At 41.6% G+C, this 27,180-nt stretch overlaps 2 protein-coding genes across 2 annotated transcripts in view; both read left to right on the forward strand.

Annotated features, from left to right (window-relative positions):
* GOLGB1 (golgin B1) overlaps nucleotides 1-13,653 on the forward strand; it is an 85,903-nt gene extending 72,250 nt beyond the window's left edge. The window contains exons 16-22 of the mRNA XM_060150503.1: nucleotides 2,676-2,841; nucleotides 3,043-3,180; nucleotides 8,347-8,502; nucleotides 9,812-9,909; nucleotides 10,367-10,501; nucleotides 11,875-11,980; nucleotides 12,240-13,653. Coding sequence (XP_060006486.1) covers nucleotides 2,676-2,841; nucleotides 3,043-3,180; nucleotides 8,347-8,502; nucleotides 9,812-9,909; nucleotides 10,367-10,501; nucleotides 11,875-11,980; nucleotides 12,240-12,374 — 934 coding nt within the window. The 3' untranslated portion in view covers nucleotides 12,375-13,653. The remainder of the gene's footprint in view (nucleotides 1-2,675; nucleotides 2,842-3,042; nucleotides 3,181-8,346; nucleotides 8,503-9,811; nucleotides 9,910-10,366; nucleotides 10,502-11,874; nucleotides 11,981-12,239) is intronic.
* A 3,245-nt stretch (nucleotides 13,654-16,898) lies between these two features.
* HCLS1 (hematopoietic cell-specific Lyn substrate 1) overlaps nucleotides 16,899-27,180 on the forward strand; it is a 28,841-nt gene continuing 18,559 nt past the window's right edge. The window contains exons 1-4 of the mRNA XM_060150510.1: nucleotides 16,899-17,012; nucleotides 19,418-19,501; nucleotides 20,072-20,145; nucleotides 27,024-27,153. Of these exons, the coding sequence (XP_060006493.1) occupies nucleotides 19,418-19,501; nucleotides 20,072-20,145; nucleotides 27,024-27,153 (288 nt within the window). The 5' untranslated portion in view covers nucleotides 16,899-17,012. The remainder of the gene's footprint in view (nucleotides 17,013-19,417; nucleotides 19,502-20,071; nucleotides 20,146-27,023; nucleotides 27,154-27,180) is intronic.

Consider the following 27,180-nt stretch of genomic DNA (forward strand, 5'->3'; position numbering starts at 1 on the left):
TGATGACAGATATCAATATAGTAAAATTATTATTGTAACATCCCTAAGAGAGCTCTTAATGTGTAGATAGAAGAGATTTGTTCCTTCACAGATCCTAGATGCCATGCACTTTACTAACGTGATATTTCAAAATAAACCTTAAGCAAGGTTTATAGAGCAAAATGCTTTTTAGAATTTGGTCATTTAAATTTTATGGAGTGAAATTACGTCCAAAAGATTTTCATATTCAACATCTTTACAGACTTTTTTATAAGTGAAAATATATTAAACTTATTCCATGGAGTTGGCAACTTCCCCAGATAATACAAGAGCACATTTTTTTTAATCAAAGGATGATTGCAGAGAAGGTAAAAATACTGAATTTTTGCTCTCTGGGAATACAAATTGCTTCTGTTTCTTCTTTCTGGAATTGAACCCTAGAAGAAAGATGCTCCATTTTAACCTCATCCTTTTTTCCGCCAGGGAATAGCTGCCCTAGCTTATTCTGTTAGAATCTCAATTCACCATCAAGAGATCATCTTCCCTCAGATGCACATTAATGTTGACCACTGAATTTAGGGCCCCCCAAAGGTGATTGGGAGCACATGGGAACATCACCTTGACATCTCCCATATTATCTCCAGATCACCTGGAACTAAAAAAAATATTGTGTCCAGTTGCTAGTGTAAACAGAAGAAGGGCTGCAAGGCTCTAAAGGGTTATTTTCTGCAGCCACTTGTTCCTCTTTAAACTTCCTCACAGGGCATTCTGAAAGGATACTTTCCTTATAAAGTTGACCCTTAAGGGAAGAGAAAAAGAGGGAGAAAGAAAATGATTTCTGGCCTATTGATTTTTTTCCTCCCTCATTTTCTCCCTTTCCACCTTTCTCTTAGCCTTTCTCTCTTTACCTTCCACATTTGAGAAGTTTTGAAGAAAAGAAAAATTGTATATCAAGTGGATGTGAGTAAATTACGAGAAGGAAAGGAAGACATTTAACGTCACTTTTAGAAGAAGAAAATGAGGACACAGATTTGATTCACTGACTCTAGGACCAGTTTCTTTAGCCAAATATCTTTAAGATTCCCTGTTTTTTGCTCTTGAAATACTTGGGAGAAATGAGGTTTTCAAACATGAAAAAGCTGGAACATCTCATTCAGACTTCTATGGCACTGGGTTTGGCTTATGAGAAGAGCCTGGATTTATACAGTAACATTTCTCTTCCACTTGTAGCTACTGATTTGCTTATTCTGCTCTGGTTCCTGTGCTCTCTTACTTAAGGGGTAAGTGAGGTATAGCCCGTTTATGGCTGTGTTCTCTTAAGTAATCAGGTTTGTTCCTTAGTGCCTCTTCTCCATTGAGGGTCTCTCCACACCATAACTACTTGTCCATCTTTCTAAACAAAATGGCGGCTTAAAGCTTTATGGAAGAATTGTGATCTTTCTTGTACATTCTCAGTCTTACACTCCTCCTTTCTTATTCTCTCTCATTTTTCACAGACAAATATTGGAGAAAGTGTTTTAGAAAATTTCTGTGCCTTTTCCATATAGTGGCCTTGTAATAGAAATTTATTTTAGTTTCTAAGTTTTAGCTCTGCCTTTTTAAAAAAATCTGACTGTAATCCAAGTCACCTCTTGACATAGCAGGATTATTTCATAATTGGTGTATGTCCTTTAGAAAAGAAAGGACCATTTTACCTTACTTCTAGAGAGAAACAAAAAAGTCAGATGCAATTCAAATAAAATCTTATATTTTTAGGAAAAATTAGAGACATGGGTACTATTCAAAGTAAACAGATGCTGCAGAAATTTGATTACAATCCTAATGGTTTTTTTCAATCATAGTGTAGAAAGAAGTAGAACTAAAGAATATGGCAGAGAGGCAGTTTTTGATAGAACTATGAAAATTAGCTGGGGTCAAATAGAAGCTTCCCTCTTGGTCAAATTCAGGGGATAAATAAATATCAGCAGTTTATATTTGTTGAGTGATTGTGATATGCCAGGCTCTGTGTTTGGTACATGACATAAAGTATCTCATTTAATCCTCACAATAATCCTAAGGAATAGATCATTTATTTCCATTTTACCAGTGAGGCTCAGAGAGATTGTTACTTTTACCCAGAGTCTCATGCCTAGTGTATGATAGAGCCAGCATTTGAACCCAGATCCTTCAGACTCTACAGTTGCATTCTCATAACCCTGATAGTATACTGCATCATGGCATCGCCTTTCTGAAGAATTACAGTGGTTTCCCATTGCTTAGAGTAAGTTTTATTTAGCATGGTGTTCAATGCCCCACAGGGTCTGACTTCTTTCCTCTCCACCCTCATTTCCTGCCCTATCCACTCTACACACTACTACAACAATTCCAAAACTCACTATATATATTCATTCTTGTGCCTTTTGTTCTGTTTGCTCCCTGAACCTGGAATGCTTTTCCCTTTATGGAAACCTGCCTGACTCATTGTTCAGGATTCAGACCAAATGCCTGCTTTTCTTCCCCAATCCTGCCAGTTGCAATTCTTTTTTAAGTTCTGCTCCATCATCTTGCTGCATAGTTCTGTTTATAACAAATTTCTCTCGGGTTATGTATTTTCTTTACTACATCTCTACAGCCCGTAATACTGTTTTAAATATGCAATTATTCATCTTTGTCTCACAAGTATATTTTTGCCTGTGACTATTTCATGTGTTTTCTAGGATGGAGAAGAGTTCCTGGGAAATTCATGAGAGGAGGATGAAGGAGCAGTACCTTATGGCTATTGCAGATAAAGATCAGCAGCTCAGCCATCTGCAGAATCTTATGAGGGAACTGAGATCTTCTTCCTCCCCGACTGAGACCCACAAAATGCAGTATCAAAGACAGGTGAGTGATTTCAACGCTGATTGCTACTCAGAGGTAACCACTACCCGGGAAACATCAGCTTCCTGCAAGCTAAGTGCCCATCTGCCACTATTAGGCAAACCATCTGATGACTTCCTATGAGGTGGGCAGGGTTTCTGGAAGGAAGGATTTAAGCATGAACAATGTTAAGAGAGAATTTCATCAGTGTTTGTATCCTGGCAGGCATCCCCAGAGACACCAGCTTCTCTAGATGGATCACAAAACCTAGTTTATGAGACAGAACGTCTTAGGACTCAGCTCAATGACAGCTTAAAGGAAATTCACCAAAAGGAGTTAAGAATTCAGCAACTGAACAGCAAGGTAGGTGTTTCCTGCTAGGCTGGAGTTCAATTTCTTGTTTCCATGATTAGAATCAAGAAGGTAAGTAGAATCTGGTTAAGCCTGGCTCTAGCTATATTAGGGGACAGAAGCTTTACCTTTCTCAGAGCCTGGGTTGCTTACCCCAAAGCACTGCACACAGGGCCATTTCCTTTTCCTCACCCTTGGAGAGTCCTTGGGAGCGATTTGGAGAAACCCATTCAGTAAGAATAAAAAAGCCAACTCCTTAAGGGAGCCTTCCTCCCCAACATCATCTCCCCATCTGTATCACTTGTTAGTAATATTGAGTTAACTCCCCACAAATCCTCCAGCAAGTTTCTCTGTATTTCCCAATAGTGTGTAACAGGGAAGTCTCAGGAAAGAGGATTTTCATGTGTGATTAGATAACAGGGACAGAGGTGAGAGATCTGCTCTTCATTTCACTCCATTTGTAAGCTTCCTCATTGTGTATTTAATGTTCCGGAATTAAAGAAGCCAGCTTGCTTTTTCCCAAACCCCAGCCTTGCCACTCTAGACACTCTAGGGAAGCATGCTGAAGTAGAGGACCTCTTTCTATAGGGAAGAGCTGCTTTGCCATATGGTTCCTAGAGCAAAAGCCAAGGTAAGATAAAAAAAGATTATTGTTGGTGCCTTCACATCTCTGTCTTCTTCCCTCATCCATTCTCTGGCTTCGCTTCTTCCTTCATCTGCTTCCCTTCCACCACCGTCTTGTGAATTATTATACTCCTGTTGCTCTCTGACTAGTCAAAGTATTCTCTAGTGGCACCTCCTCTAGTTCTGCCTTCTTCAGAGGAAGCCAGCTAGGTAGTGTATGTTAGCACTGGAAGGGATTTAAGTAATCATTGAGACTCTGGAATCCAAAAATTAGCTTTGAGGAGGACTATAAATATCCAAAAAATATATGCAAAATGGTGTGTGTGTGTGTGTGTGTGTGTGTGTGTGTGTGTGTGTGTAAATTTCTCATCACAAGAACTCAGGCATTCACCAAGGGATCTGTGATCCAAAAATGGTAAAGATCAGTAGGCTGTATCACAGATGAGGAAACTAAGGCCCAGAGGTATTAAGTAATTTGCCTGATGTGTTAGGAGGAGGTCAGTCTGAGGTAAATATGATAATGTACATGGAAAAGCACAGTGCCTGGTTTATGTAGAAGGTACTTACTAAATGTTGTTAAATTCAACTAATTGACACTGAAGTATCAGAGACTGATAACACTATTAATTTTGGCAGAGAAATTTGCATTTTTTAAAGTAGGTTTGTTGATCAAAATGAATTGGTAAAATTGCAGACCCTTTTTGGGGAGGTTGTCTGGGAGTTTTTAGGGGGGCAGTGGGGAGACTCCAGAGCAGATCCTACCCAGTTCCTCTTCTAGCCTAGACAGTTGTTTCCAGAAAGTTCTGCCCTTCATAGCTCTGTAACACCTCCTCTTTCTAGAAACTATTCAACAGACCCCATCTCAACCTTTGTTATATTTGCCCTCCTGAACATTAGACTGTGAATCACTCTGGGCATTTGTCTTTTCCGGACAGTACTTTAAACTGCAATTCAGGGCTATTAGTAGATGATGAGGTCATTTTCGTGGACAGCAACTGAAACATTTTTCATGTAAATGTTTTACTGAAGTAAAACACCGAAAAGCACACAAATCACAAGTGCATCATGATATATTTTCTGAAAGTGAAGACACCTGTATAAGCAGCACCCAGATCAAAAATCAGAACATACCAGAACCCCAGGAGTCCCTTGTGTCTTCTATTCACTACCACCACCTTAGAACTATGTATAAATGTATCATATCTTCTCTTTTGTTTGCTTCATTTATTTTGTGAGATTCATCCATGTTGTTATGTGTACTGTGATTTTTCTGTTCTCATGCTGTGTAGTATTTATTACATTGTAGGCATATAACAATTTCTCTATTCTGCTGTTAAAGAACTTTTGGGGTTTTCAGTTTTGAGCTATTACAAATAGTGCATATAGTTTTTTTTTTATAAAACAAGTAAAAGAGATTGAAACTATGTATTATGTAATATATAATAAAGAATATAATTTGTTTTGAGAAACTTTAGTTTCAGTTACTTATATTTAAATACTGTGTTCTGGGTCATTATCAAAGTTATGTTTTCTTTAACAGCTTTATTGAGATATACTTCACATACCACTTAAAGTATGAGAAACACTGCATTAGATCACTTTCATTCTGGGTGAGAAAGAGTTCTTCCTTTAGAAATCAGCTGTAAGGAGGCATCTCCATCCCTAGGATTGGTTGTTCACTTATTCATCATTCATCAAAAACAAATAACTGTTATCTGCCTTCTGTGAGCCTGGCCATACATTAGGTATTGAGGATACACAGTGACCCCTCATGGAGCTAATTGGTGATATTAAAGCCTCACTCTAAATGGGTCCTAGCTAGCTAGGAGGACTGCTTCTTAGGTCCTAGCATGGGATGGTAGTAGATGGGCTGTCAGCATAGAATGTCTCCTCTCCAAGCCACTGCCCTAATTCTTTCCATGGATGCTCAGATTTTATATGTATCTCTGCCAGCATTGTTGGATATTTGTATGTAATGCAAACTTAAAACATGAACTTAAAACTTAAAAACATGAGGGGAATGATTATTGGTATCCTGTAGTCTCTATTCCCTCCTATTCTGTTTTTACAAGTATAGATATGGTGAAATACAGTAGCTTATGAGTTAGAGCAGAGGTCAGCAAACTTTTTCTTAAAGACTCAGTAAATGTTTTGGGTTTGTAGGCCATACCATTTCTGTTACAACTACTCAGCTCTGCAGTTGTAGCACGGAAGCAACCACAGATGACACGTAAATGGGGTGGTTATGTTCCAATAAAACCTTATTTACAAAGAAAAGGCAGGGACTTCCCTGGTGGTGCAGTGGTTAAGAATCCGCCTGCCATTGCAGGGGACACGGGTTCGATCCCTGGTCTGGGAAGATCCCACATGCCGCAGCGCAACTAAGCCCATGCACCACAACTACTGAGCCTGTGCTCTAGAGCCTGCGAGCCACAACTACTGAGCCCAAATGCCACGACTACTGAAGCCTGCATGCCCTAGAGCCCTCACGCCGCAACTACTTAAGCCCACGCTCCACAACTATGGAAGCCTGTGCACCTAGAGCCCGTGCTCCTCAACAAGAGAAGCCACCACAATGAGAAGCCCTTGCAGTGCAACGAAGAGTAGCTCCTACTCGTCATAACTAGTGAAAGCCCATGCGCAGCAATGAAGACCCAACACAGCCAAAAAAAAAAAAAAAAAAAGCAGTAGGCCCTGGCTCATAGTTTGCCAACCCCTAAACTACAGGGATCTACGTCTGTCCTAGACAGAACAGTGCAGACATTACAAAAGGTGGTTTGTATGAGGGTGGCTTAAAAGCAGTTAGACTTCTTAAGTTATGGGAATTTTTGCTTCCCAGTGAGTTTTACTGGTCTACCCTTTCTCCTCTAGATCTTCCAAGAAAAATGTGTTGGATTTTTTCAACACTGAGTGATTTGTGGGGGGGGGGGATTGTTTTTTCATTTATTTGTTTGGTTTTTCTTGGTATGGTTTGGGCTGCTTACTGTGGCCAGGAAAGTTGACTTTCTTCTATATTAGGAGAAGACCATATTACTCCCTGTCTCAGAACCCAGTAGTTGTCATTGTACCCAGCTACCTTTGTTTTCCGATTAGTATTGCTTCTTAAACATTTATATTCTTTCCTTTACTAACTGTTCCCACCCCTGAAAAACCCTACAACCTACTTAAGTTCCCTTGCTGAATTCTCAGATGGGACACCATCAAAAAGCAGATAGCGCTCCAGACTTGGAATCAAGAACCATACTTGAGTCCTGGCCTGCCATCTTGTAGCCACATAACATTGGACAAGTCACCACTCACCTCTTTTTTGTCATTTGTAAGTGAAGATAGTAGTTCTTCCTCTAACTCTCTCAAATAAGATAATACTTTTGAAAGTGCTTTGTAAACTGAAAATTGCTCTTTAGAGGTAAGGTTATTTGTTGTGTTTTTCATTCTGCCTATGCAAATATTTTTGTTATACCACATGGATTTCTTGTTCTAATTTTCCATATGCATTAAATGTCCTTCCCAGTCAGAGTATCTCTAAAAAACTGTTTATCCTTTCTCCTGTAAATGTTGATTCAACTTTTTTACACAAACATTAACCCAGAATACTTACAAAAGAGAATACTTGAGAAAAGATTGAATGTGCAGCCAGGTACACCAATTTCCTTTCACATAATGTACGTTATCCAACAAAAAGGTACTTCAGAGAGACATCTCTGTGGTTGTTAATGTATCTGGATGTTAATCATAACTAAAGCTTAAAATTTGACAGCCTGCAAGTGAGGAATTAGAATTATAGTTCCAGGAAAACCGAATTCAAGTCATTGGGTGGAAGCTACAATGGGTACATTTTTTATTCAATATGAAAAAGAAAAATATCTGTTTTTGACATAAAAAATGGCTTGGGCTGCTGGACACATTCAAGGGAAGACAGAATTACTACCTGTTACTCATGCAGTAGAGGAGAGCCCTGACTTGAGTGACTGAAATGCTTCCCCCTGTGAGAGTTGATGCTCCCAATATAGTTTCTTACATACACAGGCATAGTAGGATTTATTCTGTTTCTCCCTCTTACCACCTGTTATCATTTTTACTTTCTCGGTAGCTTGTAACTCTCTACAGCATTGAAGAATCTGCCCAGGAATATTATTATATGAATTTTTAGGTGATAGCTCTGTCTCCAGCCATATTGAGCTCTGAGGATTATGGTCATTTATTAGTAATCTCAACTTGGACCCAAGCTATTGCCTTTCTCCTTTTACAGGCCTTGATTAGCCTATCCTGTTAGACTGCTTTTGGGTTTCTGCCTCCTAGTTATTCAGTTAATGTACTAGGCACCATAAATAAAGTTTTTACCACTCTTCCAGAATTGTTTTCCTTTCTCAGTTGAAAAATTCTGAGTTTTCTCATGTTGGAGGAACACAGTGCTATTTTTGCTATTATTGAAAGAAAGGTCTTGCATAAAAAAATTTGATCCTTAAGACTCAGGACAGTTTGCATACACACTGCTCGTAGTGAAACTAGTGAAACAGTCCTATGGGCTGGTGCTCATCCTCTCTCCTATTTCAGTTCTCTCAACTGCTGGAAGAGAAAAATACTCTTTCCATTCAGCTGTGTGACACCAGTCAGAGTCTCCGTGAGAACCAGCAGCACTACAGCGACCTTTTCAATCATTGTGCAGTTCTGGAGAAGCATGTTCAAGAGCTGCAAGCGGTGAGTGAGAAGGTGAGAGGCTGGGAAGAGTGTTGGGAAATTGAGTGCAGATGATAAAGCGTAAAGCACAGCATCGAAGAGGTTGATGTCTTCAGGCTGAGGATTCATTAGGTGTGATGGAGACAGTGAGAGGAGAGGAGAGGAGGAATAAGGTCCAGGAAAAACTAAAGAGTGAGCGGTAGGGGCTTCCCTGGTGGCGCAGTGGTTAAGAATGCGCCTGCCAATGCAGAGGACACGGGTTTGAGCCCTGGTCCGGGAAGATCCCACATACCGCGGAACACCTAAGCCCGTGCACCACAGCTACTGAGCCTGTGCTCTGGAGCCCGCAAGCCCCAACCACTGAAGCCTGTGCGCCTAGACCCCGTGCTCCGCAACAAGGGCAGCCACCACAATGAGAAGCCCGTGCACTGCAACAAAGAGTAGCCCCTGCTCGCCACAACTGGAGAAAGCCCGCGTGCAGCAACAAAGACCCAACGCAGCCAAAAATAAATAAATAAATAAATTAATTAATTAGTTTTTAAAAAGAGTGAATGGATTAGAAGGAAAAAGATGAGAGAGGTGGTGAGAGAGAAATCAAGAAGTGAGTGATGACTGAGGCTTTTGGAAGGCTTTTTGCTTTAAGTAATAAGACAGCTGTAGGAAGATTTGGACCTGAGAAACAAAATAGGCAGAGCTGTTGACAGCAGTGGAGAGGAGAGGTTGTTGAAGTTGGAGGAGACTGAGAGTTAGGGTGGAGGTGAATAGGACATGGAAGGAAGAGGAGGGGTTGGGGAGGAGTTGTTGAATAAGGGAAGGAGCAGAGTTGCTTCTGGAATGTACATGAACCTCCACTAGAAGAAAGCAGATTTCAGTGGTAAGCCTTTAAACTTTTTTTTTTTTTTGGGGGGGGTACGCGGGTCTCTCACTGCTGTGGCCTCTTCCGTTGCGGAGCACAGGCTCCGGACACGCAGGCTCAGCGGCCATGGCTCACGGGCCCAGCCGCTCCACGGCATGTGGGATCTTCCCGGACCGGGGCACGAACCCGTGTCCCCTGCATCGGCAGGCGGACTCTCAACCACTGCGCCACCAGGGAAGTCCCTTAAGAGGAGAGATTCAAGAATGAGAATCTGAAGGAAAATCTAATAAAGAGTTTTATTTAGGAGATTAATTTATTAAAACAAAAGATTCTCACTTCTAAATCTGTACCTAAAGAGAGTGATAACGGAGGTATTCCTCTCCACATTTCTCTTTCTCTCCAATGCCTAAGTGAGTTCTCAGTTTGCCTAAGCACAGTTTCTTAACTGCTTTCATCACTGAATTACTAAACTTCTTCTTCTTCTAGGGACCACTGAATATAGATGTTGCTCCAGGAGCTCCCCAGGAAAAGAATGGAGCTCACAGGAAGGGTGATCCTGAAGAACTGAGGGAGCCACAGCTAAGGTTGGGGAGGAGTTCTCAACCCCGGAGCGTGTGCTATGTCTGCAGAAATTGGGTGGTCATCGAGTTAGAACAGGAGTCCATTGTATGGATTTACTATGCCTTCTTATCTTACTGGCCTCACAGAATTAATGTGAGGATTAAAAGTGACAATTCTAATAACAAATTGTGTGTGAATAGTTTATACAGCAACCCCCCTGCCCCACACACACACCTTACTAATGTTATGGTGTTCAAATGAAAGCTATTCAGTCAGTCCCTAAAATCTCTTAAAGCATTTCCTACAGCTTTAAGAGATTTTCCTACATCTCTTGACAGGTATGCTTTTAAAATATTCTTCGTGTTTGTACAGTTTTCTATAAATTTTCATGCTTTATAACCTTATGAAGACTTCGGATCCCTTGTGTCAGCAACTATGTCCTGCATCTAGTGATGCTGTTGTTCTCCTTTTGTCCTGAAGCTTTTCTGAAGCCCAGCAGCAGCTGTGCAACACTAAACAGGAGATGAATGAATTGAGGAAGCTGCTGGAAGAAGAACGAGACCAAAAAGTGGCTGCTGAGGCTGCCCTCTCCATGGCCGAGGAGCAGATCAGGCGGTAAAGGGCTGAGGGACACAGCTTCTGTTCACTTCTGACCCTTTCTGATCATACTCATGTGCATTTCAGTGGCCAGACTTGGGAATAATTAGGATCTAATTCTAATTCTCACTACAGATGGGTGCTGTAGTGAGGGTAGGATCAAGACAAGCCACGTTAATCCAAGCTCAGCCCCTCCGCAATTCCCTCTTTGGCCCTGATGCAGAATGGAAATTGAGGCAGCTAATCAAGCGCTGCCTCCCAGGCCTGGCGCTGCCGTTGTCGTGTTAGCACCTCATACGCACTCTGCAGTGCTTGTGGAACTCAGCAGACTTGCCATTTAAAAGCAGCTCACCAATACTTATAAACATCTCCTCCTTCCTCACCCTAGCCTGCAGAAGGTGACAGACTGACCTACACGGTACCAGACCATTCTGTCCGCATCAAGGCTGCCCCTGAAAAGCTTATCTTATGGAGGAACAGACACAGAAGGGGTCCTGTTCAGCCAGCCTGGCTCTCATGAGGAGAACAGGCAGGATGGAGCTAGGCTGGGCATGTTCAGTTTCTCTTTCCAGGCTCACAAATCAGATTAAAGTGTTCCTTCTCTCCTGGAGAAAAGTGTGGGCCCTGCCAAGAAAGTCCAGGAGTTTTAGGCTAATGGACATACCTTCACATGGAGGAAACATCAGGAGTAGAGTTCCATCCTCCGCACCACGATTAAAACGTGCATCCCTCTAGGCAAATGTTTGATCAAGTGTGCGCTATGTTTACTCACAGCCCCTTGATACATTTCTCATTTTTGTGAGAAACCATTGAGTGGATAAAGGCAGCTTCTTCACTAAATGGAGAAGTTCCAGTATTAAATAAATAAGCAAATCAGCAAAAAATGAAGCAGAAAGCAGTAGAGGCTGCCAGTTCAGTTTAATTGTAAGAACCCCACAAAAATCTTTCTTGGATGCTTTTGCCTATTAGCTTTTAATAAATGGAAAAAAAATTAATGAGCTTCTCTGAGTCAGGTATGGTGTAGCAGAGGTTTAGAGACACACCTAGGTTTTGAATTCTAGCTCTACATCTCACTAGCTGTGCCACCGTGGAAAAGTACTTTTACCTCCTTAAGCCTTACTTTGAAGATAATAGCACCAACCTCAAACCTGAGGATTAGATGTATGTAAAGCATGTGATCCAGCATCTGATCCACAGTAGGCAGTCAATTCCTGGTAATTATTACCATCTCTACTGCTGCTGAAAGAAATCTGTCTGCCCTTACACTCCTTGCATGGGGGTGGGGCCGTGGGAGCAGCCCTTGCTGCAAGTCCCTTACCCTGCATCACATGACAAGAAGGCCATCAGCCTCTCATGCCGTGGACCAATGCCTCTTTTTTTTCTCAACACAGGTTGGAGCATGGCGAATGGGACTCTGCCCGGTCTCCTATCATTGGCTCCTGTGGCTCCCAGGAGCAGGCACTGTTAATAGATCTTACAAGCAACAGTTGTCGAAGGGTAAGAAGGGAGAAGGATAAAGAGAGGGTACTGTACTCTCAGACAGGGCTGGCTGTGTTGAGGGCAAGGGGTCAAGGAGGAGGAATGTGGGCCTGAGACTGGAAGGGTATGGAAGGTTGGAAGAAACTAGTGGAAGCTGCCAAGTCGTTGGCCCCGAGGGGCTTTCTCTCAGGTTACCTCTTTTCTACAGTGGTTGGAGAAGGGAAAGGGACAGATCTCTATAGGGCAAAACTCTCTGACTTTCAAATTTTCCTTTCAGACCCGGAGTGGTGCTGGATGGAAGCGGGTCCTGCGTTCGCTGTGTCATTCCCGGACACGGGTGCCACTGCTGGCAGCCATCTACTTTCTGATGGTTCATGTCCTACTTGTTCTATGTTTCACAGGCCATCTATAAACCTAGTTCTCACCTTTTGGATCACTCCCCTCAGAACTTGGAATTCCCTCACCTCTAGCATCAAAACCATCAATTCCAATGGAACAATCTTCCCACTTACAGGTCCTCTCTCCAACTCTCCACAGAAAGTACCTGCAAAAAGAGGTGGATATGAGCACAGGTTAGAGCTGCAGGGACCAGTGAGTCTGCTTTCTTCTACTGTCCAGGACCTGACTCTTCTGCAAAATCTGAGGAGGCCCCACAGTTGGTTATTGAGCCCAATATTTGCTCAGATTTTGCAGGGCCCTGATCTTTTATGGTCCTATGAAAGATGCTGAGGAATGTCTTTCAGCCAGGAGGATGGTTCCAATAAACCTAATAATCAGAAGTCCAATATCATTTTGATTGATACTTTCTTTGTCTCATGTACCTTATATTTTGTCCTGCTTCAGAGGGAAGGTGAACCTGCCATAAACAATGGCAGGGGGAATGTTCTGGGGAACATTATCTCATAGGATATCTAATTAGGTCTCTGGCAAAATAGAGCCAGAATAGAAGAACTCCCCAGGGGTTTTAGCTGTTGGATCACAGGGGAGGACGGCATCGCTTTCCCTGGCTGTTCAGGCATAAGTGTAGTGAGAGTCATGGTCCTGGACTATAAGGTGAGGATCCCACTACTTATCCCTTCATCACATGTGTACTAAGGTATTAAGTGGCCTGTGCCTTTCCTTTCACTGAAAGGCAAGAGGAACTGGCTATGGACAGTGGGATTCAATTTTTGTCATTTGTGTGTTATCTGAATAAGCCTCGAATGTGGACCCTAAGACAGTACCCTAGGAACCAGTCCTAGGTGAGGCACTGACTCCCAGCCAGGGAGGTCTGACTGCTGTGACAACCACTCCTAGCTGCTTGAAGTACGAAGCTGCTTTGCTGTTGGTGACAGTTATTCCAGTTTCTCATTGCGTCGTCATCTGCCTTCTGCGGTAACAGAGAGCTGAGGAAAATGGAGGGAGATTATAGAGAAGACAAAATATTTAAATCCAAGCCTGAGAATGACAGCCGGGTTTGAATTCCGTTTGTGCCTATTCCCCAGCTCTCCTTTCTCCAACCCTTACCCGTTGGTTATTTTCTCATTTTGCACATGTTCCCTGCCTGCTCTCACCACCCAGAGAGGAGAGAAAACTGGTGAACTGACTGATCCGCTCTAATCCTTTGTTCTGTGGTGGCCAAATCATGGTCACAGCAACCCAGGAACTTTCCTGAACAACTGTAAAATAATAAAAGTATTTTCAGAATGAAATACTGTGGTGGCGTGTAAATGCATGTATACACAGGTGCTTACATATATGTGTGTGCATGCTGAGGAGAGGAAGGTACATAGAGGAAGTAGAGATGGAGTAGCCAGGAATTACCATAGGAGTAGAAGGCTCTGCATATCCAGGCTTCATTCTCACTGGCCAGCGTCCGGCTGCTTGCGTCCTTCTAGCCTTAGCTGCTAGACCCCAGGGTGGTGAAGCAGAGTGAGGAAATTCCATCCTAATACTGAACCAAACAAGCTGGGCCTTAGGGCATGAGATTCATGCAGGTTTTTGCCTGGGCCTGGGAGAACTGTCTGGTGCATATTGAAAACATTTTGTCCCTAGGGATCCCTCTGGGTAGGAGTGCGGGAAGGGAAGTCTCATAGGGGAAAAGCAGGATGGGCATTATGATGTGTTTACATCAAGTCACTGCTTGAGAAATGCTAGCTCACTTTCTCAAGGTACAATAAGTAAATTGAACCACGTCTATCTGGCTTTAAGGCCCATGCTTGCTATTGTCTCACTGCCTCTCATCAAGAGTGAACTTGGGGGACTTCCCTGGCAGTCCAGCTGTTAAGACTTGTGTTCCCAATGCAGGGGGCACGGGTTCGATCCCTGGTCAGGGAACTAAGATCCCACATGCCACACGTTGCGGCCAAAAAAAACCACAAAAGAGTGAACTTGGGACATTTGCTAAGGAGAGGTGCACTTGATTGTTTGTTTGTTTGTTTTTGCGGCACGCGGGCCTCTCACTGTTCTGGGCCCTCCCGTTGCGGAGCACAGGCTCCAGACACGCAGGCTCAGCGGCCATGGCTCACGGACCCAGCCGCTCCGCGGCATGTGGGATCTTCCCGGACCGGGGCACGAACTTGTGTCCCCTGCATTGGCAGGTGGACTCTCAACCACTACGCCACCAGGGAAGCCCTTGATTGTTTTTTAATTTAATTTTATTGAAGTGTAGTTGATTTACAATGTTGTGTTAATTTCTGCTGTACAGCTAAGTGATTCAGTTATACATATTTTTCATATTCTTTTCCATTGTGGTTTATCACGGGATATTGACTATAGTTCTCTGCTATACAGTAGGAACTTTTTGTTTATCCATTCTTTATATAATAGTTTGTATCTTCTAATCCCAAACTCCCATCCCTCTCCCCCCCCACCCCCTTGGCAGCCACAAGTCTGGCCTTTATGTCTGTGAGTCTGTCTCTGTTTCGTAGATAAGTTCATTTGTGTCATATTTTAGATTCCACATATAAGTGATATCATATGGTATTTGGCTTTCTCTTTCTCACTTACTTCACTTAGTATGATAATCTCTATGTCCATCCATGTTGCTGCAAATGGCATTACTTCATTCTTTTTTATGGCTGAGTAGTATTCGATTGTATGTATGTATCACGTCTTGTTATCCAAGATGGGCTTTCTTGTCATCTATGATTAAATTCTATGATTTCTCTAAACATCTGTATCTGGATGGTGTGTCACAATATCTGGTCTGATCATTTCTATTTTTGACCCAAAATTAGGACTCAAAATGTTCTAAAAGATTTTTTTTCCTTCTACAAATTTACTCTTCCTTAAAATAATTTTGGTGCTGCCATAATAAATAGGTTATGAAGTAGGAGAAATAATCAGTTGATCTCCATGCTAGGCGTAGAATCCTTAGATTTGGAAGTGACTAAAGTCTTACGTTCCTAATGCAGAAATCCCCTCCTCTGTATCTTGGACAAATTTCATCCATTATCTGTTTGAATCCATTGGGGAGCCCACAACTGAGCAAATGAGGTCAGGACTCCATGTCAATCAAGATTAGGAGAGGCTTGGTCAGATACAGTAACAAACACCCCCAAATTCTCAGTAGCTAAAACAGTAATTAGTTTTTAGGATTATTTTTTAGTCAAAGACTCCAAGTCCCTCACACAATGGATGGAGCTCTACTTGTATTGTCATTCTTAGTTGGGGACCCTCTCACTCAGGGACCTAGGCTGCCAGAGGAGCCACTCTGGAGAGTTGCAGGTTGCCTTGTGTCTACTGCGAAAAAAATGCACAACCTAAAAGTTGAGAATTATGTTTTATTTGGCAGACAAAACTGAGGACTTAAACCCAGGATGCAGCCTCTCAGATGCTCTGAGGGACTGCTCTGAAGAGGTAAGGGAGGAGCCAGGATATATAGGAGTTTTTGCAAAGACCAGATAGTCGGAACTTCAAAAGATTACTGTTAATGAAAGAAAAACAGATATCTCAAGTTAATTTTCTGTGTATGGGAGGAGGTAAGAGTCTGGGCTCATTGATATGCACCTTAGCTATCTAGGGCCAGTGTCCTGTTCTTTCCCATCCTGAGTCCCCTCAGGCATCACCCGTGGCTTGATAGCTGCAGCATCCTTTATTTACTGATAATGATAGGCAACATATTTTTCATTCACACTTGGTAAGCAGTGGACACAGGAGCATAGCAAAGCTTGAGCTGGTCTTGAAGTCTCACTTCGAGTCTCACTTGATGTTTCACTTCTTACATTTCACTGGTCAAAACAAAGTCACCTGAGCAAGTCTGACTTCAAGAGGGAAGGGAGGGGCAGCAAATCTTACAGAACAGTAATAACAGAATACCACAAAGACCTTTCATCATCTGGTACCACTTAGCTTTTTCAGACTTCTTCCTACTACCTGGGACCAAATCTTTCTGAATTAGCTCACACTCCTCACTGCCCCCTTAACAATCTCTGAACTTTCCTCCCTCCATGTCTTGCCTTTCCCCTATGAGTTATGCCCTTCCATCATTTGATTGATCAATGTTTATTTGAACATCTACTGTATGCAAACCCCAGTTTTTAGTACTGTGCGTAATGTGGAAGTGACTTTCTTTTTAAATCTTATCTTTCAAAACCACATAAAAATCATCTTTTCCATTAAACCTTTCTTGATTCCTTCAGCCCATACCAAATTCTCTAAATTTCTTCAATATAAACAGATACAATTGCCCACCTATTTGGGACACAAATAGTGTTGTACAGCATTCTTCTATGTGCTTTCTAGTTGAACGTTTTGCTCCCCTGACCAGATTATAGACTCTGAGAGTAAGAGCAGCACTTTTTTATGACCTCTGGAACCCTCAAAGCCTTGCAAAAAAGTAAGCACAGAGCATTTAATCCTTATTTATTTCAATGCCTCAGCAGAAGGAACTGACTCAAACTTCAGGAAGTAGCTGTGAAGACAGGGTAGCAGGAAATGACAGAAAACCTGAATACGGAACTGAAGCAGCAGCTCAGAGTTTCTTGCTCTGAAGTGGCAGGAGCTAGAGAGGAGCCGAGTGTCTACCTGAGGAGCCGAGAGCCTAGAGCAAACGCTTGTGCGGTTAAAGGTGGGTACTCCGGGCAGTGGGAAAGTTGGGGAGCATAGGACAAGAGTTGAAGTGAGAGGACTCTGCCTGACTTTTCGTCCTTGCTGAGCTGTGAAGTCCCTGCTAGTAAGCTGCTAACCTTTCATGGCCAGAAGGCCGGCCTGGGTGTGAGGTCTTGTGGATAACAAGCATCTGGGGATGGAAGCAGAAGGGAGATGCTGGAGCCCAGGGAACGCGATCCAGCAGCCACCCAGGACCCCTGGTTTCTGCCCACAATCTACAATCCTCTCTAAGGCCCGATGGTCCTAGGCACTGAGCTGGGAGGAGGATCACTGGAGATGAGACAGTCTCTGCCCCTGGAGAGCTTATGGTCTAGCAGAGAGACAAAACCCACAGGAGACATTGCAACAGATCAGGAAGTAGTGGTAGCTAATGTACACCAGTGCTGAGAACCAAGTGCCAGATGAAGGTGTGGCGGTTCGATTAGGGCTAGTTTCTCTGATTGTAGGGTCACAGGATCCCAGAATGTCAGAAATGGAGGGGACTTGATGAATTAGCGAGGTTAACCTCTCCATTTATTTTCCCTTGGGAGAAACAGTATCAGAGAAGTTCAGTGATTTACCAAATTATTTAAGTTAATATTTGTAAATTGCCTAACCTGGTACCTGGCAAATAAGTACATACCCTCTCTACTTTGACTCCCTAACCCATATTCCCACAGAGCTGGATGATCTGACTCTCTGTCCGTGTACTTTACTCAGGCAGCCTTAAGAAGAGGCCCTCGATTGTGCCTGATATCCTGGCCACCAGGCCTCACCGACTTATTCTCTGGTCTCCCACCTCTAGATAGTACCTCTTGGCTTCCGTATTTCCGGCCAGTAGCTCAAGCATACTAAATTGTCTCTGTGTCAGAAACCCTTCCCTCTGTTTCAAAAATACATGAGGATGGCAGGCTTATGGGAGAGTCAACCTGAGACCTGGGAGGAACAGCAAGAAAGAGGACAGGACTATCGGTCCTCACTGCTTCCTTATTGCTCATGAATATTTCAGAAACTTCTCTTTTCCAGTTTTCTGTGTGAACTTTTGTTGCAGAGCAGCCCAGGAGCCAGGACCATAGGTCTTATCAATGTGCCCCCCACCATGCATTACTGTTGCCCCACAGGGGAAGGCAGAGCTGCTCTTGGCAGTGACTCATCGCACAGTGCAGCTGACTCGGTCCGTACTTCCCCAGTGTCCTCTTTGCATCTTGTTAACCAATCTACCCCCAGATTTCCCTCGGACTGGTTTCCAAGGGGTTTTTCAAAGAGCTGGAGAAGGATGGAGTTTTCAAGTGGAAAGGAGAATTGGAGAATCTGAGCACCTCTGGAGAGACTGGAGTGGTTTTAAGATGGGCTTGTTTAAAAGACAGTAAACAGTGTGGGGAAGGAGTCTGAGCAGGGAAGGGTGGGCAGGGAGTTGCCAGCCAGCAAGTGGTACCAGGGTCAAGAAGTCTCAGCACCAGAACAGATGGGCATTGTCTGTTGTTTCCTCTCCACACCAAGATCCAGGATCCCACAGATGCAGAGCACCTGTGCAGCTCCTCACACAGGACTGGCAGGGCCAGCAGAAACACTGGGGATGCCCTAGTGGAATAACAATTTGGCACCCCCTCAAAGCAGTGTTCCCTAAATATTTCTCTAACATTTATTTAGTTAATAAAAGTCAAATAATTCTTAATGTTCAAAACAAGGGGCTTATTACATGCTCTTTTTTGAACCAGTTATCTACCTTCAAAGTATAATTAAACTGTTTTTAAAAATTGAACAATAAATGAATTATTCTCAGCAAATAATGCTTCCCCATGCATTGTTCAGTTGAGGAATTTCAGCTGAGTGCCCCTACTGACACACAGCTGTGCAGTGGCCAGTATTGAGTGGAGGTTGGAAAAATTCTCAACGGCGTTTAGCAGGTTGTAGAGGAGTGTAGATGTTCACATTATCAAGAGCTGGACAAATATATATCTCAAGAACTATGAAAGAAGTTATATGTAGATACCTGAGTGAAATGTTGCTGTAATTCCAGGGATGTTCTAGCAATCCTCATTGATTACCTCTTCAAGCCACTAGCTGGCTGGCCTCTTGACACAAGTGAAGGATCTCAGCCATTTGACACCCAGGTTATTTAGTATTACCTACATTCATGATGACTTCAGTCCAGACTAATGAGCCCAGGCCACATTAGTTTGTCTTAAATAAATCCACATCCCCCTTCCTCTAACTGAGAAAAAGTGCTTTCCTAAAACTTCCATCTGCTTTGCCTCAGATTCTATTTTCTTCTAAGAAAAAAATAGCATGAAACTTTGGCTGCTATATCATTGACTTCAGCGTTCTTGTTTTCCCTCTTCTTGATTTTTTCACCTAATCATTCCCATTTTCTGTCACCCTCAGATGTGGAAGTCTGTAGTAGGTCATGATGTATCTGTTTCCGTGGAGACCCAGGGTGATGATTGGGACACAGACCCTGACTTTGTGGTGAGTGTGGAAATAGCTTTCCTTGGACAATGAAGGGCAGTGGGCAGGCGTGTGGGCCACTCTGTAACCCTTGAGGGGGCTTAGAAAAAGTCTGGGACTGGGATAGCCCTCATGGTGGGACTGCCTGGCAGGACAGTTTGCTGTCATGAGTGGGGCCTGCATGATAGCCTGTGCTGAGGATGGAAGGAGACGGGTGCGGAGGAGTTTGACATTGTGATTGACAGGCTATGGCAGGCTATGCTGAGGGAACAGGTTAACTGGGTGTCCTTTGGCGTGTGAGCCAGGATTTGAGCTGAACATGTATAATTTGGGGGAATTCGGAAGTTGTAGGAGACCTAAAGAAGAAAGTTTGAGGGATGCAGAGTAGAAAGGGAGGTTTCAGAGCTCACCAGCTTAATTTTAACATGGGGGCCTGGGTGGGATAAGCACAGAGAGGAGTCTGAGTAAAGTCCCTGAGTGCCGGAAGCAGCTAATGCAGGGGACGTGGGGGTTATGTGTGTCAGCTGTGTGGCCTCTCGCAGCCTGGCACATTTCTTGCCATCACTTATTGCTGAGTGTTGTCTTTTGTAGAATGACATCTCTGAGAAGGAACAACGGTGGGGAGCCAAGACCATTGAGGGGTCTGGACGCACAGAGCACATCAAGTAGGTACCAAAAGGACTGGGAGGAGGGAAAGAGGTATGGGAAGAACCCAAGGAAACCTTGGAGACTCAGGAGAAGGCGAGGAGGGAAGGAAAGAGGGAAATTCCTGTCTGTGTGTCTTTGCTTTTCCTTCAGTCTGTCCCCATGTGTCCCTTTGGGTGTCATTGTGTATTTGTTTCATGTCTCTCCTCTTATCCCCCCAACCCTATTATCTGTCTTTTATTTCTAACCACTCTGATATTTCCCCAACTGTGCCTATTATTATAACTGTTTCTCTTCCGTCAGTAAGGCATGAGGAATTCAGAGAGGGAAGTGCTGAGCTTGTATCATTTACTATCTATCTATTCACATAAATGTAAATGTGTGTCTGGATTGTAGGGTGACTTCTGATGGGCCAAGGGGGATTCAGTAAAATGTCAAGATAAAGAACTCAGAATAAATGCTGTAAAACAAGGACAATATCAGGTCCCATACCTGGTCTAATTGCCTTTTAAAATAAAAATTTGTGTTTGGCTACTTAATAGAAGTAGGAAGCCATGAATGTTAATATGAAGAAATATGACACTTGGAAAACCTGTTGATGTATTGGGATCTTAAAGATTATAACCCAATATTTTACCAGAAAAAAAAAGCAAAACAAACAATAAACTCTGATACCATAACAGAGAAGGAAGTTACTCACAGACAAATCCAGGGGTTTCTCTGGGATATGTTGTGTATTAGGATTGAGAGATTCTCTCTTCTTTAATAATCCATGGATTATTCGGGATCATCTAACCAGGGCTGTTTGCTTTGGATAGTGTCAGAATGTCCAATAGATGCAATAAACAGTATAACAGGAGCAAAATTTAAAAGTAAATAAATAGGCAAAATTAATCTTTTTTAAGCTCCATTTTAACCCCCCTCCCCCACAAACAGCAGTGTTTTTACCTCATTTTCTTCTAGATTTTAAAAAGTGTCAGTGGATTATAACATTGCACAAGAAACACACTATGAAAACCTGGCACATGTTTATACAATTTGATAATATTCAGTACTCCACAGTGTTGTTTAATCAGACATAAATGATTTATTTCAAGTAACTGTAATGAATATCATATTTAAAGAAAGTAGGCAATTCTGGAAGCAGTTGGAAAGCAAAAACATGGAATTGGGTCATGCAGGAAGCTTCTTTGATGCTCCTCTGTAGGCTCATCAATCCTACCCAAAGTAAGACGTCTTTCCTTTTCTGAGAAAAGGCCGCTCAGTCCTAGTATCCTGAAAACTGTTAAGATAAGCATACAAACTCTCCTTGTACCTTTCCCCTCCCAGTGCCTGTCTTATGCAGAGTAGGAGTAGAACATTTTAAAGAAGACTCCTAAATCCCTGCCATGATCTTATGGAAAGAGCTGGAGTTTGGATATCAGATAGATTCAGATTCAATTCACAGCTTTACCATTAATAGCAATGTGAGTTAGACATATAGCCTCTCTGAAACTCAGATTATTTATTTATCAAATGAGGATAATAATAGCTACCTGGCAGGTGTGTGGTTAGAATTCAATGAACTAGCATATAGCAAAATCTAGTGCAGTACTTAGCACCACTTAGCAGCTCAATAATGTTATTTCTCTTTCCTGTTAATATAGATTAGTTGAATCAGATTTTCTTCCTAAAAACCTAAAAGTAAACATGTAAACAGATGGCGATCTTCATTCTTCCTAAGTGGCGTTTACCTGGACTGTTGTGTTACACAGTCCAGTATATATATTACTCTGACTGGTGACCGCTAGAGTTGTAAAATGTGGTGACCCTGGGTGTTTCCTTATTAGCCTAACTGAATCTATATCTGATAGAATAAGTGGTGGAGACATTTACACAAAAACCCACTCCCCTCCCGTTTACCCAGGCTACTGAGGTATAAAAGCTCAGTCTCTGCTAGTAACTAACCAGGTGATCCTGGACAGGTCACTTCCCTCTCTGATTCCCAGTCTTGCCATTGGGATCAAAAAGACCTCTACAGGACCTTCCAATAGTAAGCCTCCAATACTCTGGGATTCTTTCTGGCTAGTGTGGGCTAGGAAAACCTTTAACGTCAGATGGGAATCACTAAAGTCCTTGGAAAGGAGGGGAAGTTGAACAGGAGAACAGTAGCTGCAGAGCTCAGATGACTCAAAGCAGGAAAAGGAAGTGATTGTGGTTCTCATTAATCTCACTACCATCCTCTACACCATGATCTTTCTTTTTTAAGTCTGCCTAAAATATATTTAGTTTGGGGAATGGTTTGGTAATTTGGTGAATAGTTCAAATGATCCTATCCATCCTTCATCTATTGTGTAGAGAAGTCCTGGGCCAGGCAGCTCCAAGCAGCCTAGTGCTTCCAGGAGCTGCCAGGTTTTCAAGGGCTCTTGCATTTTCTCCATCTTCTTCTCCCCATTTTTGCTCACTTGTGCCCATGTGCCTCTTTTTTTTTTTTTTTTTTTTTTTTGTTCGGTACGCGGGCCTCTTACTGTTGTGGCCTCTCCCGTTGCGGAGCACAGGCTCCAGACGTGCAGGCTCAGCGGCCATGGCTCACGGGCCTAGCCGCTCCGCAGTATGTGGGATCTTCCCGGACCGGGGCACGAACCCGTGTCCCCTGCACCACCAGAGAAGCCCCCATGTGCCTCTTTACAGTCGATATACCCCTCCCCACCCCTGGCTGGATGTAAACACTGATCTGCTTCTTGTCACTACAGATTAGTTTTGCCTATCCTAGAATTTCATGTACGTGGAATAATATAGAAGGTATTCTTTTGTGTCTGTCTTCTTTCACTAAGCATAATATTTTTGAGATCTATTCATGGTCTTGTGTATATCAGTCTTTTGTTCCTTTTTAATGTCAAGTAATTTTGCATTGTACAGATATACCAGAGTTTGGTTTATTAGCCTGTTGATGGACATTTGGGTTGTTGACAATTTGGGACTATTACAAATAAAGCTGTCATGAGCATTTTGATCCAAGTCTTTTTGTTAACATATATTTTTACTTCTCTTGGGAAACACCTAAATGTAGTAGAATTCCTGAATCATATAAAAAGTGTGTTTTAACTTTTTAAGAGACCAGTAAACTGTTTTCTGAAAGAAACGTTTTTTCACTCCTACAAATAATGTATGGGTTTCAATTGCTCCACATCTTTGTCTATACTTGTTATTGTTAATATTTTTAATTTTAACTATTTTTGTAAGTGTGTGGGGATTTCAATTTGTATTTTTCTGCTGACTAATTTTATTGAGCATCTTTTCTTGTGCCATTCATGTATCTTCATTTATCTTCATTCTGAAGTGTCTATTCAAATCTCTTCCTCACTTTTAAAGTGGGATCTTTGTATTCTTATTGAGTTTTAAGAGTTCTTTATATATTCTGGATAAAAGTCTTTCGTGACATATGTGTTTTACAAATATTTTCTTCCAGACTGTAACTTGCCTTTTCATTTTATTAATGGCTTCTATTGAAGACCAGAAGATATTAATTCTGATGATGTCTAATTTATCAAAATTTTTTATGGTTAGTGCTTTATGTGTCTAAGAAATTTTTGCCTACCTCAAACTGTGAAGATTTTTCCTATGTTTTGTTCTAAAAGATTTATAGTTTTAGCTTTTACATTTAAGTCTATGATCTATTTCAAATTTGCTTTTGCATACAGTGTGAGGTAAAGATTGAGGTTCATTTTATTTCCATAAGGATATCTCATTATTCCAACATCGTTAAAAGACTAATCTTTCCCCACTGACTTACCTGGCATCTTTGACCATATACATGAGGGTCTATTTCTAGACTATTTTATTGATTTATATGTCTGCTCTGACCCACACTATACTGCACTGGTTGTTGTAGCTTTATTGTACTGCACTTTTTATTGCAGTCATGAAATCAGGTAGTCCTTCTCCTTTGCTCTCCTTTGAAAAAAAAAAAAAAACACTTTTTACCATCCTAGGACTTTACATTTCCACATACATTTTATTTTATTTTATTTTTAACATCTTTATTGGAGTATAATTGCTTTACAATGGTGCATTAGTTTCTGTTTTATAACAAAGTGAATCAGTTATACATATACATATGTTCCCATATCTCTTCCCTCTTGCGTCTCCCTCTCTCCCACCCTCGCTATCCCACCCCTCCAGGCGATCACAAAGCACTGAGCTGATCTCCCTGTGCTATGCGGCTGCTTCCCACTAGCTATCTACCTTACGTTTGGCAGTGTATCTATGTCCATGCTTCTCTCTCGCTTTGTTACAGCTTACCCTTCCCCCTCCCCATATCTTCAAGTCCATTCTCTAGTAGGTCTGTGTCTTTATTCCTATCTTACCCCTAGGTTCTTCATAACATTTTTTTTCTTAAATTCCATATATATGTGTTAGCATACGGTATTTGTCTTTCTCTTTCTGACTTACTTCACTCTGTATGACATACATTTTAGAATTAGCTAGTCAATTCCTGCAAAAATGCCTGTTGGTGTTTTGAATGGGATTGCACTGAATCTATAGATCATTTTAGAGAGAACTCATATCTTAATAGTCTTGAGTTTTCCAACCCATGAACATGGGATATGTCTCCATTTATTTAGGTCTTCTTTAATTTTTTCAGAAATGTCTGTGACTAGTATGTAGAAATAAAATTGCTTTTAATAGTGATCTTGTCTCCTGGGACCTTGCTAAATATACCTAATAGTTCTAGTAACACATTTATGTAGATTCTTTAGGATTTTCTACAACTATGATCATACTGTTTGTGAATAAAATCTTACAGTCTGTCACTCACTTTTGTGTTTTTACTTTTGTAATAAAAACAAAAAAAGCTCTTCCTTCTCTTAGCTCATCTTTGAGGTCCTGGGTGTCACTTGGTTTCTATAAACTGTATTGCTTCATCAATTCCAAGGTATTTTAAGCCTTAAAATAGACATCTGAGAGTTAATGTGTTAAAAGTTTCTTAGGTATGCCAATTAGGACATTGAATTACAATTTTTTTTTTCCTTTCTGTATTTCCACCTGATCACTATTTTCATACATTAATTATCTTTGTATTGCCAGAGCCTAATGGTGCCTCACACTCAAAAAAGTTTAATATTTATTTAATAAAGGAATAATATAACTAACACATTTATAGTGCCTTAGCTATATTCTGATGAATTTGGTAAGAAGTTGGTCTTTGTTGGCCCCAACATTTTCATTCAAATTATATTATCTATTGTCATGATTCTCTGACTAACCTCATTGTCATCTATTAGGTGGATATTCCTGAATCTCATTTTCTAATCCCTTTTAAAAACTTGTTTCAACTATAATACAGTTATGATCCATGTAACAGTAATTGGATTTATTAAAACTTTGCTAATTTTTCCCATTTGAAAGTAATGTTTAGTCCCATTTTCTTCATTCTTCATCTGAACACTTTGGTTGGGAAATATTGGTCATTTACCTGTTCTTGGAACCAATAACTTTTCTGACACTGACAGTTCTAAAGTGTTGATGCTGTTGAAATAGCAACACAGGATCTCTGCCTTCACTGCTGCCAGAGGGTTTAGAGCAGGCACAGGAACAGAGGGTTCTTCCAGCTGTTAGCTTAATTTCATCTGGCTCAAAGCCAGTTTTCTAAAATTAACTTTGACTAAAGCTGAGAAGGCTTTTTAAAAAGACCTCTGTTGGGCTTATACTACAAGGCCACAAGATGGATCTATTCTTCCACGAAAGAGGAGACTTTCTGATGTGAGATGGCCATTCTACCTGTAAGCAATATATCTGGTTTTTCTGAGCTAGCGCAGTCCCAGGAACATCACTATATCTCAGTTCCTTAAACGTCCATTTCTTGCTGCAGGAAGTCAAATTTTTTATTTAGGGTTCTCTTGCCCAAATATTTCTAAGAATCCCCAGTGGTCCTTATATGTGTCCAAGTATCAGTCCTGATGGTCACTTATTGGTACTGGTGTTGGTGCTGGTGCTGAGCTGTCACTTCTTATCCTCAGCCCAAACAAATACAGAGAGGTATTCTCTACCCACATGGTAGAGATGAAAGTGAAGTAAGAAAGAGAATGCCTCCTTTTGGTGTTATGTTCTCTTAAGGACAGAAGTGTCCCAAATCAAGGTTATTTGAGCCTTAAAGTTTTGCAACAATTAGTGATGAGAGTGAATTTTATTAGTGAGCCCTTTTTAGTTTTTAGTTCTCTCAGGAATTAGCAGATATATGGGCAGTGTGAAGGGCATTCATTTTTGACAAGAAGAGACACAGAATACTTAATGTATAGATAAATTTCCCAATGCTGCATTTTTCGTAATCATCGTTTTTAATGACTTCCTCATGTGCCATTGAAAAGTAATATTGCAATTTACTTAACTATTCCCCATTTTTTCCATATAAATTGTTTCTTGGTTCTTGCTATTAAATACAATGTTTCAGTGAATATCATTAGACATTAAACTTTGCCATATTTAAAACTATTTCCTTGGGGTAGACTTCTAGGACTAGAATGTGTGGGTAAAGGGTGCATGAATATCTTTGTGCTTCTTGAGGTAGAGTACCGAACTGTTAAACAATAAATCCATTCAGAGAGGAAAATAACTTTTCGGTTGCTAGAATATAGGTAACACTGTCCTCTAATATTTAGGAACATGAGACTAAATATCAGAAGGTTATTTAGTGAGCAAAATAACAGACTAGAAGAAATACTATTGGCTTATGGAGAGTTTATATCAGGCTGTATATGCAGACCACACTAACCTCCTACTCCCAGACCCAGCACAGGTACACTTTGGGGGCTATTGCTAAAAATGAACAGAACACGCTGCAAGATTTCAATTTTTCTGTGAAGGAGGGTTTGTTGACATCTCTGTGCTAGACGAGTCTCTGTGATGTGGTTACTTCCAGCATTCACCAGCTGAGGAACAAAGTGTCAGAGGAGCATGATGTTCTCAAGAAGAAGGAGATGGAATCAGGGCCCAAAGCATCCCACGGCTACGGAGGTCGGTTTGGGGTGGAAAGAGACCGAATGGACAAGGTGAGTTGAAAGGGGGATATTTGCTTT

Source organism: Lagenorhynchus albirostris, chromosome 5 (assembly GCF_949774975.1).
Source record: "Lagenorhynchus albirostris chromosome 5, mLagAlb1.1, whole genome shotgun sequence".
In the NCBI taxonomy this organism is placed as follows: Eukaryota; Metazoa; Chordata; class Mammalia; order Artiodactyla; family Delphinidae; genus Lagenorhynchus; species Lagenorhynchus albirostris.